General features: G+C 33.9%; 1 protein-coding gene across 1 annotated transcript in view; it reads right to left on the bottom strand.

Moving 5' to 3' along the window:
- Positions 1–1,903: 1,903 nt before the first annotated feature.
- Positions 1,904–17,471, bottom strand: part of LOC126887428 (ras-related protein Rab-2) — a 30,675-nt gene continuing 15,107 nt past the window's right edge. The window contains exons 2-4 of the mRNA XM_050654956.1: positions 12,559–12,874; positions 10,610–10,790; positions 1,904–8,277 (exon numbers count right to left, since the gene is read on the bottom strand). Of these exons, the coding sequence (XP_050510913.1) occupies positions 8,179–8,277; positions 10,610–10,790; positions 12,559–12,874 (596 nt within the window). The 3' untranslated portion in view covers positions 1,904–8,178. The remainder of the gene's footprint in view (positions 8,278–10,609; positions 10,791–12,558; positions 12,875–17,471) is intronic.

Raw genomic sequence — 17,471 nt, 5'->3', positions numbered from 1 at the left:
AGAAATATTCATTCTTACCTAAATTATTCGATTCCATCACAATCACTTTGAAAATAAGGTAAATATTGCAAAATGTCACAATTTTTAAAAAGTTGACTACTAAGCTAAGAGAACAAAAATTCATGAACAGCAACATGCGCGCGCATTCGCACGTGCACACGTGCGCGGTGAATAGTTCTGGAGTGGGAATAAGTTTTTGTTAAGACAAACCATCAAGTGTCTCTAGGACGTGTCTTGAATTTTTAACGTCACTATTGAAATTTGACTTTTGGCCGGCTAATTATTTAAAATCAACGTATGTGCGTTGTTTGAGGAAATGGTTCTCCACAACAACTAATCTATTTAAAGCATCAGTTAATAAAATAATTATAGCCAGAATGATCGCCAATATTCGAAACGAATAGGCACTAAAAGAAGAAGAATGTGTGTTGTTTTCAGCTTTGCTGGGGTTCACCCATGTGGTTAAGCCACACTTCTTGCGAGATGAGGATAGGAATTGGGTAGGAGTGGCTAGAGGTGTTATCAGAAAGCAAAACCTTATATTGCGTATCACTACTGCTTTGAACTCCGGCTGTATGTGTATAGTAGGAAATATATATCAATCAGTTTATAACGTTCTATGCCATCTTCTGATTTCCAGTCTCTATTTATCTCGGTTGTTCTAAAAGTTTTCTTAATTCTTTATCGATTCCTTCTCTCCCAACTTAATCTCGGTCTACCTTGCTTTCTTCCATGCGGTGTCCAGTTCAATACTTTCTTTGGTATTCTGTGTTCATTCTTCCTTTGGACGTTTTATACACATACCATCTATATGATTTATTCTGATGTCCCGTTATATTGTGTTAAACACCTATAATTTCTCGTATCCTTTAATTTCTAACTCTGTCTAATCTTGATTTTCCAGCCGCTCTTCTCCAGAAGTACATTTCTGTTGCTTCTAAAACTTTTAAGTGTTTTCTTTTCTGTGGCCATACCTCACTTTCATATAGTGGATGATCAAATTATTAAAGCCACCTAGTAAAATTCAATTTTTTACATAGAAGGTATTTAATTGACCTGTACAGTATATTAATGCGTTTTTTTTCCACTTGATTATCTTGTAACACTTTATGAAAGTGTAATCAATAGTCTGGAAATAGTGGCAACACAGCAGGCGTGGCAATACGTGACTCAGATGCTATTGTTATCTGTGCTGCCCAGCCTAGCTTGCAACTCATGTGCATATTATTTTGTATTCTTGGTGTTTAGAGATATAATAAACTTTGAGAGTTTCCATTCTCTCTAGTGATATTCTGAAAGTCCTATACTATTTTTTTGTGAATTTAGCAAACATTCCATGTTTGTTATACCAGTGGTACCAGAAGTACCAGTGGTAAGAAACTAGCAGAAATAAAATATTATTAACACTAATCACTCCAACAGAAAAATAGCATCCATTTCTAAAGTTTTAAAGGCAGCTGTGGACCGTATAAAGAAAAATTTACATACCATTATTGCACAAAAAGTAAAATTTTCTGAGGTGACTAATAATTTAATCACCCACTGTATGTAACGATGCTTTTTATAATGCTGTTATAGATTTTGTGTTTGTTTTCCTTGGAGTTTGTTTTGTCCCACAGTACACTGTTTAATTGTCTAATGGCTTGTCTTCCCTGGTTATCTATGTTTAATCTCTTCGTCTAATTTGCCATCGTTGGTTATTTGCATGCCTAAATATTTGTATTTAGTAGGGAATGTGTTATGTAAATGGATATAAGGTTATAAAAAATTCCTGAGTTTTGGTCGATATTGACCTTTTACTTTTGTCTAATTTTAGTTAGAAAATATCAATCAGGAATAAACAATGAATCAATTCTTGGAAATAACGCTGTATTTGATAAGAAGCTTACACAAAAGAAATATATTTTAATGAAGAATATATTGTTATTTCTTTGCACTAGAAAACACACCTTAAATAAAATGTACAACAAAAACATGAAACCAATAAAATAAACCTATTTAAATATATATTAATGTATTCATAAAAACAAAAATAATTATATTATATGTATTTGACTGCTAAGTATATGTAAAATTATATAAATATACAACACGTCCATACAATCACATAACTTTAATGCCGGTATTGGGCATACATTTTATAAGTAGTTAATTAGTACTGTGGCTTAATTCCTATATCGCTGAAGTCGACTACTAACGTCTGACGTCAAATGAGGTATTGGTCTTATAAAATTTCATGAATCTCGACTCACTCATTTAGTGACCCGAAACTGTGAAATCTGACATCACTGAAAACATTTATTTGTCTGCAGTGCATTCTCAAGTACGACAGAGTCAAATGCATTAGTAAAATAGTTGGGGTATTCTCCTTTTCATGAACATTTTTCAGTGCGTCACAAATTATAGAAAAAAACGTAAGTCCGTGATAATACACATTTATGACATTTATTCTAACGTGACATTTTAGTTAAATCTGACAGTTGTCAAATTTTATTTTCAATTTGGAATAAAATAAAATCAATTGTGTCTATTGCATTTATAAAATGGTATTTTCTTTCATTTGTATAGTCTTATAAATTGTACAGATTATATTGATAATATTATTATTTTATTTAATAAATAATTCTTTTTTGATTATGGCGCCATCTATCGACAACTAGAATAATCACCGAACTAGAATAATTACCAAAGTATTCAAAGACGTGCCTTTTTTTCTGTCACATACAATTTAATGCGTTAGAGAGAAATCGAAAAACTGTGACGCACTGAAAGATGATCATGAGAAAAAGAATATTTGTTTTTCTTCAACAGTAGTTTTTAATACTGTATACTGAATGCAGATGGAGAGGCAGCGCTGAAAATTTTCTTTGAATTTACTAAAGCTAAATTTTTCACAGTTCATTACTGTGATTGTGTAGAGATACATACTGCGGCCGGTCAAGCGAAACGTAGAACAGGGGTTACTGAGAGGGTATCAAAGTTGCTTTCCTATGAAGGTAATTAAATCCATTTACTAAGGCTGAAAATTAGTACACACATTCTACATTGAATATAAATAAAAGTTATTATAGTCGGTCAGCTGTATGACGGGACAGAGCCGGTCGGTCGGCCCCAATGAATGTACAGGGTTATTCACTATATTTTGATCCCCTTGTAAACTGCTTTATTTACAGAATTAGAAAAAGATGTAAAATACGAAAGTTATTCGATTTTTTAATTATGATTTTTTGACATATATATCGTACTAGTAACGTCATCCATCTGGGCGTGATGACGTAATCGACTATTTTTTTAAATGAGAATAGGGGTCGTGTGCTAGCTCATTTGAAAGGTTATTCAACTCTCTATACGGTGCTATAAACATTAAGATCATTATTTATACAGGGTGTCCAAAATTTTTTTTTTGAATTATTAATTAAACAATTAATTTATTTAAAAAAATTTTTTTTGGACACCCTTTATAATTAAACATGTTAATGTTTATATTACTAAATAGGGAATTGAATCACCTTTCCAATGAGCTAGCACTCGACCCCTACTCCCATTTAAAAAAATAGTCGATGACGTCATCACGCCCAAATGGGTGACGTCACTAGTACGATATATATGTCAAAAAATCGTAACAATAACTTTTGTACTTTACATTTTTTTTCTAATTCTGTAAATAAAGAGGTTAAAAGGGGGTTAAAATATAGTGAATAATCCTGTACATTCACTAGGGCCGACCGACCCGCTCTGTCCCGTCATACAGCTGACCGACTATAATAACTTTTATTTATATTTAATTTATAATGTGTGTACTGATTTTCAGCCTTAGTAAATAAATTTAATTACCTTCTTAGGAAAGTAACTTTGATACCCTCTCAGTAACCACTGTTCTACGTTTCGTTTGACCGACCGCAGTATGTTTCTCTACACAATCACAGTAATCAACTGTGAAAAACCTAGCTTTAGTAAATTAAAAAAAAAATTTCAGCGCTGCCTCTTGGACTATTAGTAAATCTCTCAGCAGCTGATTTAAAGCGGTGTCGTCTGAACGCTACCGCTTACTCAGCTGTCCAGCCGCTGTGGTCGTCCGAACGCACCCCATGTTTTGAACTTTTAAATACTATCAGAAGTTTATTTGGGAATACTTATAAGCCCCATCTCCTCATATAACGTCACGATTTTAGTAGGGCATATTAAACTTAAAATTGTTAGTCGATTATATTTATACCAACTTCATCTAAATTTGTCCAAATAGTAAAATATTTTGATAGAAAAGTTTCTGTGTGACATATTTTCAAAAAAGTTAAGTGCTAGATTTTATTTCCTTAATTTTGCAAAACTACGTGTACCAAACTGTTGATGTAGAGAATATTTGCTCATCCGAAAGAACAATTTTGATATTTCGTATTTATTGCACGGATTTCTAAGATTTCTAAATTGGACTAAAGGGGTAATGTTATTTTAAGTATATCTCACTCTAAAATTGTATAGCCTAATGTTGTGCCCTTTATGATATGACCACAAACTATTAGTAAGTTAACAATAGGTTTTAGACGAGACACCATTAACAAATTAATACGAATATGCAGGAATAAAAACAAAAACAATGTTAAAATATTCTTGAGACTAATAAAATTTCTTTTTTATCAGGCGAAATAGTCAAAAGAATAAAATTTGAGAGGGGTTTCTGTTCTGCAAGCTGAAATAATACAGTTTTTTACTTTTCCTATTTAAATTATTCAATATATTGTTTAACTGTTACAAATTATATTATGTTTATGAAAAGTTAAGCTTTTCCTTATGACTGTCCCAAGAGAAAAGACAAACTTCTTGTGTCTATCATGGTCTGGGGCAGCATGTCGTATAAGAGTGTGGAAAAGTTGCATATTATCGATGAGAATTTAAATAAGGACAAACATTTGAAGCTTTTAGAGAATCTCTTATACCGATTATGGAAGATTTTGTCTTCTCGCCAAAAAAAGAGTAAACTGGATTAAATACTTTAATATATCACTTCTGGAATGGGTTTCTAATGTCCCAACCTGTCCTTAATAGAAACTTTGTGGCGCGAAATAAAAAAAGCATCGAGGAAACATCCTCAATATTTTGCCTCAACATGAAACAACATTTTGCCAGCAACTATGCCTCGAAGAATTTTGAATGTCACTCAGTCGTAAACAATCACATTTTTGGATGTTGTACTATGTGCTATAAGATTGAAAACTTAGTTTTTTTGCTAGCAGTTGCCGCTAGGGCATCCCTGCCATTTCGTTCGTTGCAATCCGTGACTGCACGCCGGGGTTTGTCCTAGTTGGGTCAGAAAGAGCAGCATATGTGCCTCCTGATGAGAGACTAATAAGTTTCGAAACCGGTAGAGGTGATTTCTGCACTCTCTGATTGAACTGGAATAATGATGCAGCTGTAGTTTCGTGTTGGTACGAAATTGAAAATGGTTATTCAGTTTTGAATCACATTTTTTATTAATATTAAATATTCTATTAGTTTTTTTTAATTTGTTGTTATTCTGTTAAATTAATCGTTTTCTTTACTTTAAAAAATATATTCTATAATTATGGAAACCCAAAAATGTTCGATGAATTAAAACTTAAAGGTTATGTTGAACTTTAGGTTTTGTTCTCTAAAATTGAATTTTCTTTTCAACCTACATTGAGCCAACTGAAATGGGAAGGGGCTTGTAAATATGAAAAGTAAAAACTTTATATTTCATATCGGTTTCCCATGCTTGAGATTCTTAAGTAGCATGACTTAAATACCGTTCTATATTATTCCAAACCACATAGACATACTATAATCGGGCGATTTTGTAATTTAGATTAAATATTAGTAAAATGGAATGTTCCTACTTGTGATATTTTAATAACATGAGATGAAAATATGCGAAAATACATGTCATTAATACGTACAGAATGATGGATCAGTGAATACCTAAAAAAATCGTCATGTGCAAACCTAGAGAACAGTAGGCATCTCAAAAGAGAGCGTGGATCATATTATTCCAAGAGGCAGCGCTGAAAAATCTCTTTGAATTTACTAAAGCTAGATTTTTCACAGTTGATTACTGTGATTGTGTAGAGAAACATACTGCGGTCGGTCAAACGAAACGTAGAACAGGGGTTACTGAGAGGGTATTAAAGTTGCTTTCCTACGAACGTAATTAAATCCATTTACCAAGGCTGAAAATCAGTACACACATTCTAAATTAAATATAAATAAAAGTTATTATAGTCGGTCAGCTGTATGACGGGACAGAGCCGGTCGGTCGGCCCCAGTGAATGTACAGGGTTATTCACTATACTTTGACTCTCTTGTAAACTGCTTTATTTACAGAATTAGAAAAAAATGTAAAATACAAAAGTTATTCGATTTTTAAATTATGATTTTTTGGCATATATATCGTACTAGTGACGTCATCCATTTGGGCGTGATGACGTAATCGACTATTTTTTTTAATGAGAACAGTGGTCGAGTTCTAGCTCATTTGAAGGGTTATTCAATTCCCTATTCAGTAATATAAACATTAACATGATTAATTTAACAGGGTGTCCAAAAAAGTATTTTTTTAATTAAATTAATTGTTTAATTAATAATTCAAACATTTTTTTGGACACCATGTATAAATAATGATCTTAATGTTTATAGTACTGTATAGAGAATTGAATAATCTTTCAAATGAGCTAGCACACGACCCCCATTCTCATTTAAAAAAATAGTCGATTACGTCATCACGCCCAGATGGATGACGTCACTAGTACGATGTCAAAAAATCATAATTAAAAAATCGAATAACTTGTGTATTTTACATTTTTTTCTAATTCTGTAAATAACACAGTTTACAAGGTGGTCAAAATATAGTGAATAACCCTGTACATTCATTGGGGCCGACAGACCGGCTCTGTCCCGTCATACAGCTGACCGACTATAATAACTTTTATTTATATTCAATTTAGAATGTGTGTACTGATTTTCAGCGTTAGTAAATGGATTTAATTACCTTCGTAGCAAAGCAACTTTGATACCCTCTTAGTAACCCCTGTTCTGTTTCGCTTGACCGACCGCAGTATGTTTCTCTACACAATCACAGGAATCAACTGTGAAAAATTTAGCTTTAGTAAATTCAAAGAGATTTTTCAGCGCTGCCTCTCCGTCTATATCCTGAATGAAATTTTCGGCATGGGAAAACTGTTGGCACGACGGGCGCCTCATTTGCTCTCCCGGTACTACAAGCGCACCGTGAGGCCACTTCGGAGCAATGGTTGACGCAATCAGAAGATTGGACCATTTGGTACACAACCAGAGGTCAAGGAACAGTCGAAACAGTGGACTTCGCCAGAAGAAACATGATCCAAAGAAAGCGAAGACTGTCCTGTGGACCGTAAAGGTGATGGCCACATTTTCTGTGATTCACAGGATGTGATTGATCTACATCGACATTACACAATTGCTCAGAAGTGCTCTTCTGCCATGACAACGCACCGGCTCACACCTATCCACCTTACTCTCCAGATTTGGCCCCGTGTCACTTCTTTGTGTTTACAAACAAAAAAGTCACTTGCTTTGGCAGAAATTTGAGCTTAATTAGAAGGTCATCGCCACCATGGAGACCTACTCTGAGTGTCAGATGGGTTAAAGAAGTTTGAGCATGCATATTTTCGCCCTTGTCACTTGACAGTAGAACAACTGTAATTTTCATAGCTAGTGTAAAATTGCATAAGTAAACAGATATTTAATTTTAGAAAATTTAATTTTCAATCTATTTACAACAATGGTTCGTTTCTCAAATTATAGAAACGATGAGATACTATTTAATCAGAATGCACTTAGAAAATTCTACTGAATGCAGAAAAATACTTCACATTTCTTAATAAGATTCTGTTATTAATATTATATTTATGTTAAAATAAATTATTTAATTCATATTAATTAGTTTGACCTAATGTTATAATTTAAAATCTAGTCCCAATACCAACATACTTTATTATTCAAAGCTCGGCAGGCTCGAAGTCGTAAAGGCCTATAACTAAATATTTCAATATATAAAACTTCATTATATTGAGAAGAGATTTTAGAGGCCGAGAATTTGAATAGTAAATTTCTGCGCTTAACCACATTCTTAAGTAGGACAGTTCATACAATCAGAACAGATCCTTTGGATAAAAATTTTGTTATAATTTAGCAACATCCTGAGCCTTGTGAGCCTCCTGCACCTCCTGATCCAGGTAAAGATGGGTTGGTGGGGGAATGTTGAGGTCCTATTTTGATACCATTAGCCTGAAAAATTGTAAAATGGTTAATTAACTCAATGTACAACAAAATATCGTATATTATACAACGACCATTCAACGATATACTCCAAGGGCCAGGGCTGTTTCTTGAATGATAGTTGTAGGGGTATTTTACCCCAGTCAAGGGGTTGATCAGCAAAGATACACTGGTTCATCCACTAATACTTAATTGTTCGCTAAATACCATGAATTGTACCCAGCTGATGACGACAATGACTACATTCTATTCTAAACGGTAGCAAAACCCCCAAACTTAGTTAAAACTCGCCTCGAGTTTGAACTAAATCACAGTCCTACAGTCCAAGGAGTTTCAGAGTGTATTCATATTATGTATTTTGAGTGAATTTGAAATTTCTTTTGCTTCAAAAGTGAAATGAATTTGTTATAAGCAATTTATTTATTGTTTAAATGATTATAATTCGTAAACTAACAAATATATTTATGTCATTTTTACAAAATGGCACCTATTGCCGGCTTGTTTCCTATTGTTTATTTCTTGTGATCCGTTATTGTCTTCAGTTATGGTTGTTCCAAGATACATACTTAAATTCTCTAACGCGCTCAAAGTTAAAGTCATTGATGGTAATGTTCTATTCGATTCTATCGCTATTTCGATTATTGCGACTAATATACATATGCTCTGCTTCCTTCTCGAACCTGAAGAAAGTCTCCTTCAGCCTTGATCTGGTCTTTCCTATTAGATCGATATCATCTGTAAATGCCAACAGTATGTTTGGTCCTTCACTAGAATACTGTAGTCGGTTTTTTGATTCTTACACTTCTGATTATGAGTTCCAGAGATAAGTTGCAGAGTTGAGATGATAGTGCATCTGTATGTTTTAGTCCATTGTTTATTTCGAATCTCTCCGAGTATTGTTCTCCAATTCTCACCTTACATCCTAACCCTTCCATACTCACCCCTATCAAATTAACTAGTTTATTGCATCGCTATTCACAGTCTAACCATGCATACTCTATCAAATACCTGTTTAAAATCTATGAACATCTGATAAAGCTCACAATTAAACTCTACCCTTTTTCCATTATCTGTTCTATTCGCTGTGTGCAAGTACTTGGAGGGGATACAAGAAACGATCGTGCGCGAATGGCGGAGAAATATTGCAACTTTCTTAAATAATTCATTGTCAATTGAAATTGTCAAATTGACGTATATTTCATATCTACTGTCAATGAAGAAGAAAAATTATATGTTGCTCCACAATATCGATATGATATGCAATTATTATATAAAATTAAATTTAATTAATTGTATTTTGCTTGTAGTAGTGCATTTTAATAATTAATTTTATTTACTACATACAATTGTTTATCTTTTAATAACATAACCTCAAACTTACTTTTCTTCTTATCATTTTTTTGGGCTATGGCCTTGACAATTGTCCAGCAACCAGGCAGGACTAATATAATTGGCCAATACAATTAAAAGTGCGACAAAAGCTGCTGAGCTATGAAACCAGGTGTCGCTTTTCCGAACTTGCACGGACCCAATTGTGAATAGCTGGTCAATAGTAGAGCGACGCTGTCTAAATCCGCATTGATAATCCCCAACGATTTATTCTGTGTATATTTTGGTTCTTCTAAACAGGATGTTTGCAACGACTTTCTAGGTAGTATTTATGAGCGTTATTCCCCAGAAGTTAATACATTGCTTTTTGTTTCCTTTTTTGTGGATTGGTACAATAACCCCTGGTTTCCATTAATTTGGCTTTATTTCTTTTCACCAAATGCTTTGAATTAACTTGTAATAGATCTGTGCAACGCTTCTCCTCCATATTTTAAGCACTCGCGGTTATACCATCGCTGCCTGGTGCCTTATTATTTTAAGTTTTTTAATTGCTTGAGTTACTTCTTATTTGTCTGGGTATTGGTCTTCTATTTCAGCTGTATGTATATTGTCAACAGTAATAAGCTGTCCACTATCGTCTTGAAGGAAGTTTCCTGTTCTTGCTAGGTGCCCAGCCTTGATCCCTGAAACTGCTTTAAAGAATTTTCTTACTTGGTCATTCTTAGGTATTCATTAGTTTTCTTCTCCATTTTGTAGTATGTCCCTTCTAGCCATGGTTCTTTTTTGAACCTCTGCTAATGTAGCAGGTAATTTCAATATAGTTGATACATTGTGATTGGTATGTATTGATTAAAAATTTGAATTATAATGAAAACTAGTAAAATGAAATAAGTATAGTAAAAGATTAGTATAAAAAATATTTGCATTATTTAAAGGTCATGTAAATTGATTCTATATATAGCAAGTGTTAAGGTTTAGGTTCCCTAAACAAGTAAAATTAGGAATTTCTTACCTCATTGTTTATGTCGAACACACCTTCTTGAATCTTTTCATATATTTCTTTGGCAGTATTGATAAAAGCTTCCTCAACATTAGCAGCTGTTTTGGCAGAAGTTTCCATAAAGACTAGACCATGTTCTCGTGCAAAAGCATCACCTTCTTCTTTCATAACTTCTCTCCTACTTTCTAGATCACTAAAAAAATATGGTTTTATAAGATGCAAAAATTATTGTAATGGGTTTAAACAATGATAAAATTTGACTGATTTTAACTTTACCCTAAAACTTTAATTGCAGCATGATGTAGCTTCTTCATGAACGGAATCTTAGTAATGAATCTTAGTAAGTGAAAACTGTACAAATAAGAAGCTGAAACTCTATTATTTTCGCCCAGAGTTTGTTTCTAATAGCTAGGAAGTAAAAAATTATTTACTTTGCCTCCTTGGTCACCCAAAGTGTGATTAAGATTTAAGTATTATATCATATCAAGATCCTGAGGTAATCGTATCACCAAAATATAACGACACCAATGTCAACGGGTAGACCAACATGCATATCTTGAAACGATGATCAACTTCACAAATGATTACTTCCAGAAAATCAAAATCATAATAGAACAGGCTAGAGCAAATTTTAACAAAATGAGAAAAGTGCTCTGAACAAGAGATTTGAAGTTGGAGCTAAGTTAGGCAGTTAGGTTGGCTAAGTACTACGTTTTCTCAACTTTGTATTATGGAATGGAAGCTTGGATCTTGAGTGCAACATCAATGAAAAATCTGGAATCATTTGAGCTGTGGATGTATAGACGAATACTGAAAATATCGTGGACAGAACATGTCACAAACAAAGAGGTTCTGAGAAAGATGAATAAAGAAATGGAAATCTTAAATCCCATCAAAACAAAAAAATTGGAATATCTCAGACATATTTCACAGGGAGAGTGATACCACTTGCTCCAATTGATTATTTAGGGAAAGATTCACGGAAAAAGAAGCATAGGGAGACATAGAAAATCGTGGCTGTGCAACCTCAGAGAATGGTAAGGATGTACTATATCAAATGAACGTTTCAGAGCAGCCATCTCTAAAGTCCGAATAGCTATGATGATTGCCAACCTCCGTCGCGGATATGGTACTTGAGGAAGAAGATTGCAATAGTAAAAGATGGTATTAGAAGAACAAGATTGCAATACTTATTACTCTTCACTCCATGAAGAACATAGGGCGTCAACTGTCTGCCTCCATTCTGTCCTAACCTTTGCACTGATCTTTAATTCTGCCCAGGTTTTCCCAATAGCATTAATTTCTTTCTCTACACTTCTTTTCCACATTTCTATGGGTCTACCTGGTCTTTTCTTTCCATGTGGTGTGTATTCAGGGTTTGCCGGACTATGTCTGTGTCAGGTCTTCTTAGTGTGCGCCCCATCCAAATTTAGATATAGGTTCCTGGTTAAGTCTTGTCCATAACTCTTGGTTTGATATGCTGTTTGGCCAGTAAATGTTAAGAATCTTCCTTAGGCATTTATTTATGATCACCTGTATCTGTCCGATACATTTTCTTGACATTTCCAAGTTTCTGCTCCATACAGTAATACAGTCTTCACGTTGCTGTTGAATAATCTTATCAAGATTGCAATAGTAAATTAAAACATTTTGAAAAAGGGTATTTTGAATAAAAAATACCAAAAATGAATAACCATTTTCAATTTAGTTGCAACACGAAAGTACAGCCGCATCATTATTCCAGTTCAATCAGAGAGTGCAGCAAGCACCTCTACCGGTTTCGAAACTTATTAGTGTCTCATCAGGAGGCACATATGCTGCTCTCTCTGACAAAACTGGACAAACCACAGCGTGCAATCACGGATTGCAATGAACGAAATGGCAGGGATGCCCTAGCAGCAACTGCTAACAAAAGAAGTCTACAATGTAATAGCACATAACACAACACCAAAAAATTATACCTTTTGTTTCCGATCAACATTATGACCATATTTGAATTCGAGTGTTGCCTTGCATCATCTAACCAGGTAGTAAGATGGTTGAATGTTTCCCTTCTAGTAATATCGTAGACTAGAAGTGCGCCTGCAGCACCTCTGTAATACGATCTCGTAATGGACCTAAATGCCTCCTGTCCAGCTGTGTCCCAGATCTGTAGCTTGATTTGTTTGCTATCGATGGTGATCATTCGAGCTCCAAACTCCACACCAATAGTTAAATCATGAACCGGTTGAAAGCGCTTGTCGGTAAATTGTAGTAACAGACATGATTTGCCCACACCTAAAAAACAATAAAATATCAAGGAAAGTCGGCACTTTGTATTGCCTGTGAGTAATATTACTTTATTTAAAATATTTATTGTGAAGATCCAAACATTACACATAACCAAACTTATCATCACCAAACTTTATCGCTATCTATTACTATAACGGATCTACAGAGCTTTACCCCACTAATCAGTCACCTTGTATGTTAATATACAGTGCTAGTCAAAAGTCCGTACCCCCCTCGTATCTTTTGAACGGTTATACCTATAATAGTGAAATTTGGAGATAGGAAATAAACGGACGTAAGCTTCTTAACTAGTCATGACAGGTGACGTAATAGTGACAGATGACTTTACAGCGCCACTGTGACAGATAATTTTAAATGGGACCTTATGGCAAGTGACACCTCGTTTGAAAGGTATTGAAAATACCTATTCAGTCATACTAATATTTTTTAAGTTTAAGCTAATTTTGACGAATTAATGAAATAAATATAAAATTGTAGTTTCATTTAATTAATTCAAAATTCCGCCTATGATTACTTGTCAAAAAGGTTGACGTTGACGTAAAAACTACTAGAGAATCGAAAAACGTCAACTTTTTTGACAAAAAAACCATAGGCGTACATTTGAATTTTTATTAATTAAATGCGAAGCTACAATATTATATTTATTTAATTTATTCACCAAAATCAAAATCAACTAAAACACAAAAAAATTAGTATGGCTGAGTAGGTATTTTGAATACCTTTCAAACGAGGTATCACTTGCCATAAGGTCCCATTTAAAATTATCGGTCACAGTGGCTCTGTAACGTCATCTGTCACTATTACGTCACCTGTCATAACTAGTTAAGAAGCTTACGTCAGTTAATTTCCTCCATCCAAATTTCACTATTATAGGTAAAACCGTTCAAAAGATAAGAGGGGGAGTACGGACTTTTGACTAGCACTGTATATGTCTATGCATACAATGTCAAACAATATTTAGTTTAAAGCAATTTAATCACCAATATACATATTAAAGAAACAGATAAAATCTTGAAATAGCCAATTGAAACTATTGGCTTTAAAATCGATAGCATAAAAACACTCACTGTAAAATTAATAATGTTTAAATTGTTTTACTTTATCATACTACATACATAGTATAGTATAATAGATAAAGTTATAGGATCGTGCAAAAAATTTTTTTTCAGATTTCACTTTTTTTCGACGTTTTGAGCCCCCCCCCCCCCCCGAGTCTAAAAAGCAAATAAAAAAAAACATGTCGGATGTATGTACGTACGTATGTCGCCACCGCCCAGCAAAAACTACTGGACCGATTTCGATGAAATTCGGTATGAGTAAGAGAATTTTGTCGAGAAACTAAGCTTTAAAAAAAACCTCTCAAAGGGGGGCCGAAATAGGGCCCATTTTTGCAAATTTTGACCGAAACGAATGAAATTTAACTCAAAGTTAGCTCATCGATAGGTAAATAGAAATACGGAATTTGACATTTCCAAATTCAAAATGGCGGCCAAGATGGCCGACCGCCTACCCGACACATTTCCCTACCTATCTAAAAACTTGTTTAAGATCAGTTTAATTTGAAAAAGTTTAATTTTTTTAGATTATAAATAACAAAGAGATTCGTTCCTTCGTAAATGTTCTATTAATAATACAAAAAGAGATATGGTAGGTGAAAAGAGTTTGTTTTTTGGTGCATGCTCAAATTGGTGTATTAAACTTGAAATAATAGAGGAACGGTAGGTTTTAGGTGTATAATGCTACCAACGCCTTTTGTAGTGTTTGAAAAGGCCTTTAAAGCGAGCACCGTTAAATGTCGGTGACATTCAAACTAAGCGAGATATGGTGCAAAAAAATATATGACTAATGTACTTTAAGGAAAAATGAGAAGTACATACATTTAACCTCTCATCCACCAGAATTTAAATGCATTATTTTTATTCTGCCATACCTTTTAATATAGTGTTATTTCTACTTTCAAAAAGTTGAACGGGTTTAAAATGAATGGTTTTTGTAAAAATGTGATAAAATTATAGAATGCATTTTTAAATTTCTTAGAAATCTTCCTTTTTCTCCATGTAATTCGAAAATAAAAATGTTCCACCCCCGAGAAGTGGTGGGAACCGCCCCATGATAAAAGCGCCATAGTATATAGGATAGACTTTGAATTAGGAGATTGGGCTATTCCCAAAATTTCATTAAAATCCATGCAGTAGGATAGAATTAGGAGGTAATATCTTGTTCTTAATCTAGCGCATTGACTGGCGTAATAGAAATATAATGAAATGCAAATATTGTAAAGTATTAATTTCTCAGAAAAATGAACTTATTTGAAATGAAAGTAAGACTATATATATTCTATTGATTTATGCAATAATCTATGTATCTATAGTGTGTCCCCGAAATATGGCAACGAACATTTTCTCAAATGCAGGAATTAATGATGTGTAGAACCATAAAATATTTTCAAGTATACAAGGTGTTTCTAGAATATCAAAATAACGAGTAACTTTGTTCTTTTTATAGAATGCCAGTATCTAGTAAGATAACGATAACAGATCGGTACGATAAAGTTCTCGGGCGGCCCTTCCGTCCAGCGTTTTTATTTATGTTTTTAATAGTCAGTGATACTACCCCTAGCACTTATGGCATGCTCCTAATCAAATTATCAACATTTTGTTGTGGTAGGTTGTTCCATTCGTCAAGAATGGGAATGGCTTGTACTAGCTTTGCGGTTTATCCCGGTGAGCTCTAATTTTTCTTTTAAGTATATCCACCAAATGCTCTATAGGGTTAAGATCGGGTGAGCAAGCAGGCCACTCCAGAACTGTAATATCTTCTGCTTCAAGAGAGTCTATAGTCACTCCGCTGATATGTGGAGGTGCATTATCATGCATGAATATTAAATTTTCTCCCACTGCATCACTCCAGAGCCTAACTACAGGTTTTAAGACCAAATCAATATTTAGTCCAATATTTGAGCTTTTAAAGTTCACAGGTATATTGATTGGACAGGATTGACAGGAGGTATTGGTAATGATCATAATGCCTCCCCATAACATGACACTTCCTGCTTTATATCTGTGAACCAGTGGCGGCTCGTGGCTTTAGGGACAGGGTCGGCAAGGTTTTTTCTCCTCAGATAGGTATCCCATCTAATTAAAAGGCTTCAATTTCATAGAAGATTTTTGGTTTTTGTTTTTTTTTTTATTTTTTTTTGTTTTTTTTTTGTAAACCTGTTTATAAATTAACTGTAGTCTATGTTGTTTCGAAGTAGCAAAATGGGTTATAACGTCATTGTAAAATTTATTATTGTTTTGGAGAGGTTTTAAAAGTTTTTTTCTATTGACATTTGAGACAAGTTTGACATTCTCTCTTGTTTCATGGTGTTTCGACAATACGTTTTGACTTTTTTGAGACAAGAGAAATCCCGTTCATTTGAGGCAGAATTTGCCCACATTTGAGCACAATAATTTATTAAATTCGGGAACAGTTTGTTGTACCTAATGAATTGCAGTATATAAAATTAAACATATTTTGTAACTTATCCCACCTTCCGAAAATATTTAGATCAGCATGTAATACTGTTAATCCATTTTCTTATTTTATGTGAATAAAGAATGATGGATAATAGGTCTGGATCCCACGTATGAAAAAAAAGTTGATTAATAGCAAGCTTAAAATTTGTTAATAGCTTAAGGGTGTCTAGTCGGACAAACTTTGATATATGGGAACACTGGAACAGGGGAAGTTTTAATTGTGGAACAGGTTAAAAATTTGGAACGGTCAGACCACGAAAACGGCTCATGTATTTTGTCCGACAGAACAGACTTAAACTCTTCGAACAGAGATTAAACTCTCATGCAAAAATCAGACTGCTATTTATTACCAAATGGGCGTTTTAATGAGTGGAACATGTAGAATAGGTCAAATGACAGGAATTATGACAGGTGATAAATAGCAGTCTGATTTTTGCATGAGAGTTTAATCTCTGTTCGGAGAGTTTAAGTCTGTTCTGTCGGACAAAATGAATGTGCCGTTTTTGTGTTGTGACCGTTCCAAATTTTTAACCTGTTCCACAATTAAAACTGCCCCTGTTTCAGTGTTCCCATATATCAAAGTTTATCCGACTAGACAGCCTTAAGCTATTAACAAATTTTCAGCTTGCTATTAAGGGGGTATGTAAACGCCGCAGTCAAAATGGTGGTTGATCATAGGAACTAACGTTTAACAATTTCTTTCAGTAGATGGCAGCACGTATATATATTCGAACATTTTAATAACGACGAATTTTAATTCTATTAACGACGGCGTTGTTGCCATTGCCAAGTACCTACTAAAGAGAACTTATGATCGTTACCGATCGATCGGTACCGTTCGCCTTCAATCGTACTTGTATTGTACTTGATGAGGGTGTTTAATTTTTTACCTGGAAATGGTAAATTGTTACTATTAATAGATAGCATTGTATAACTAGACAAATTTTTATCTTTTTTTAAACAATGGTAATAGGGCTTTTCATCGATTGTCATTTGTTTCGAGCTTCTGTCATATGTTGTATAATCTGTGTATAATATTAATATGCACGGATTATACGACATAT

The sequence above is a fragment of the Diabrotica virgifera genome, chromosome 6 (genome assembly GCF_917563875.1).
Source record: "Diabrotica virgifera virgifera chromosome 6, PGI_DIABVI_V3a".
Lineage (NCBI taxonomy): Eukaryota > Metazoa > Arthropoda > Insecta > Coleoptera > Chrysomelidae > Diabrotica > Diabrotica virgifera.
Note: the sequence above shows the minus strand (reverse complement) of the source record. Positions and strands in the feature narration are given on the sequence as shown.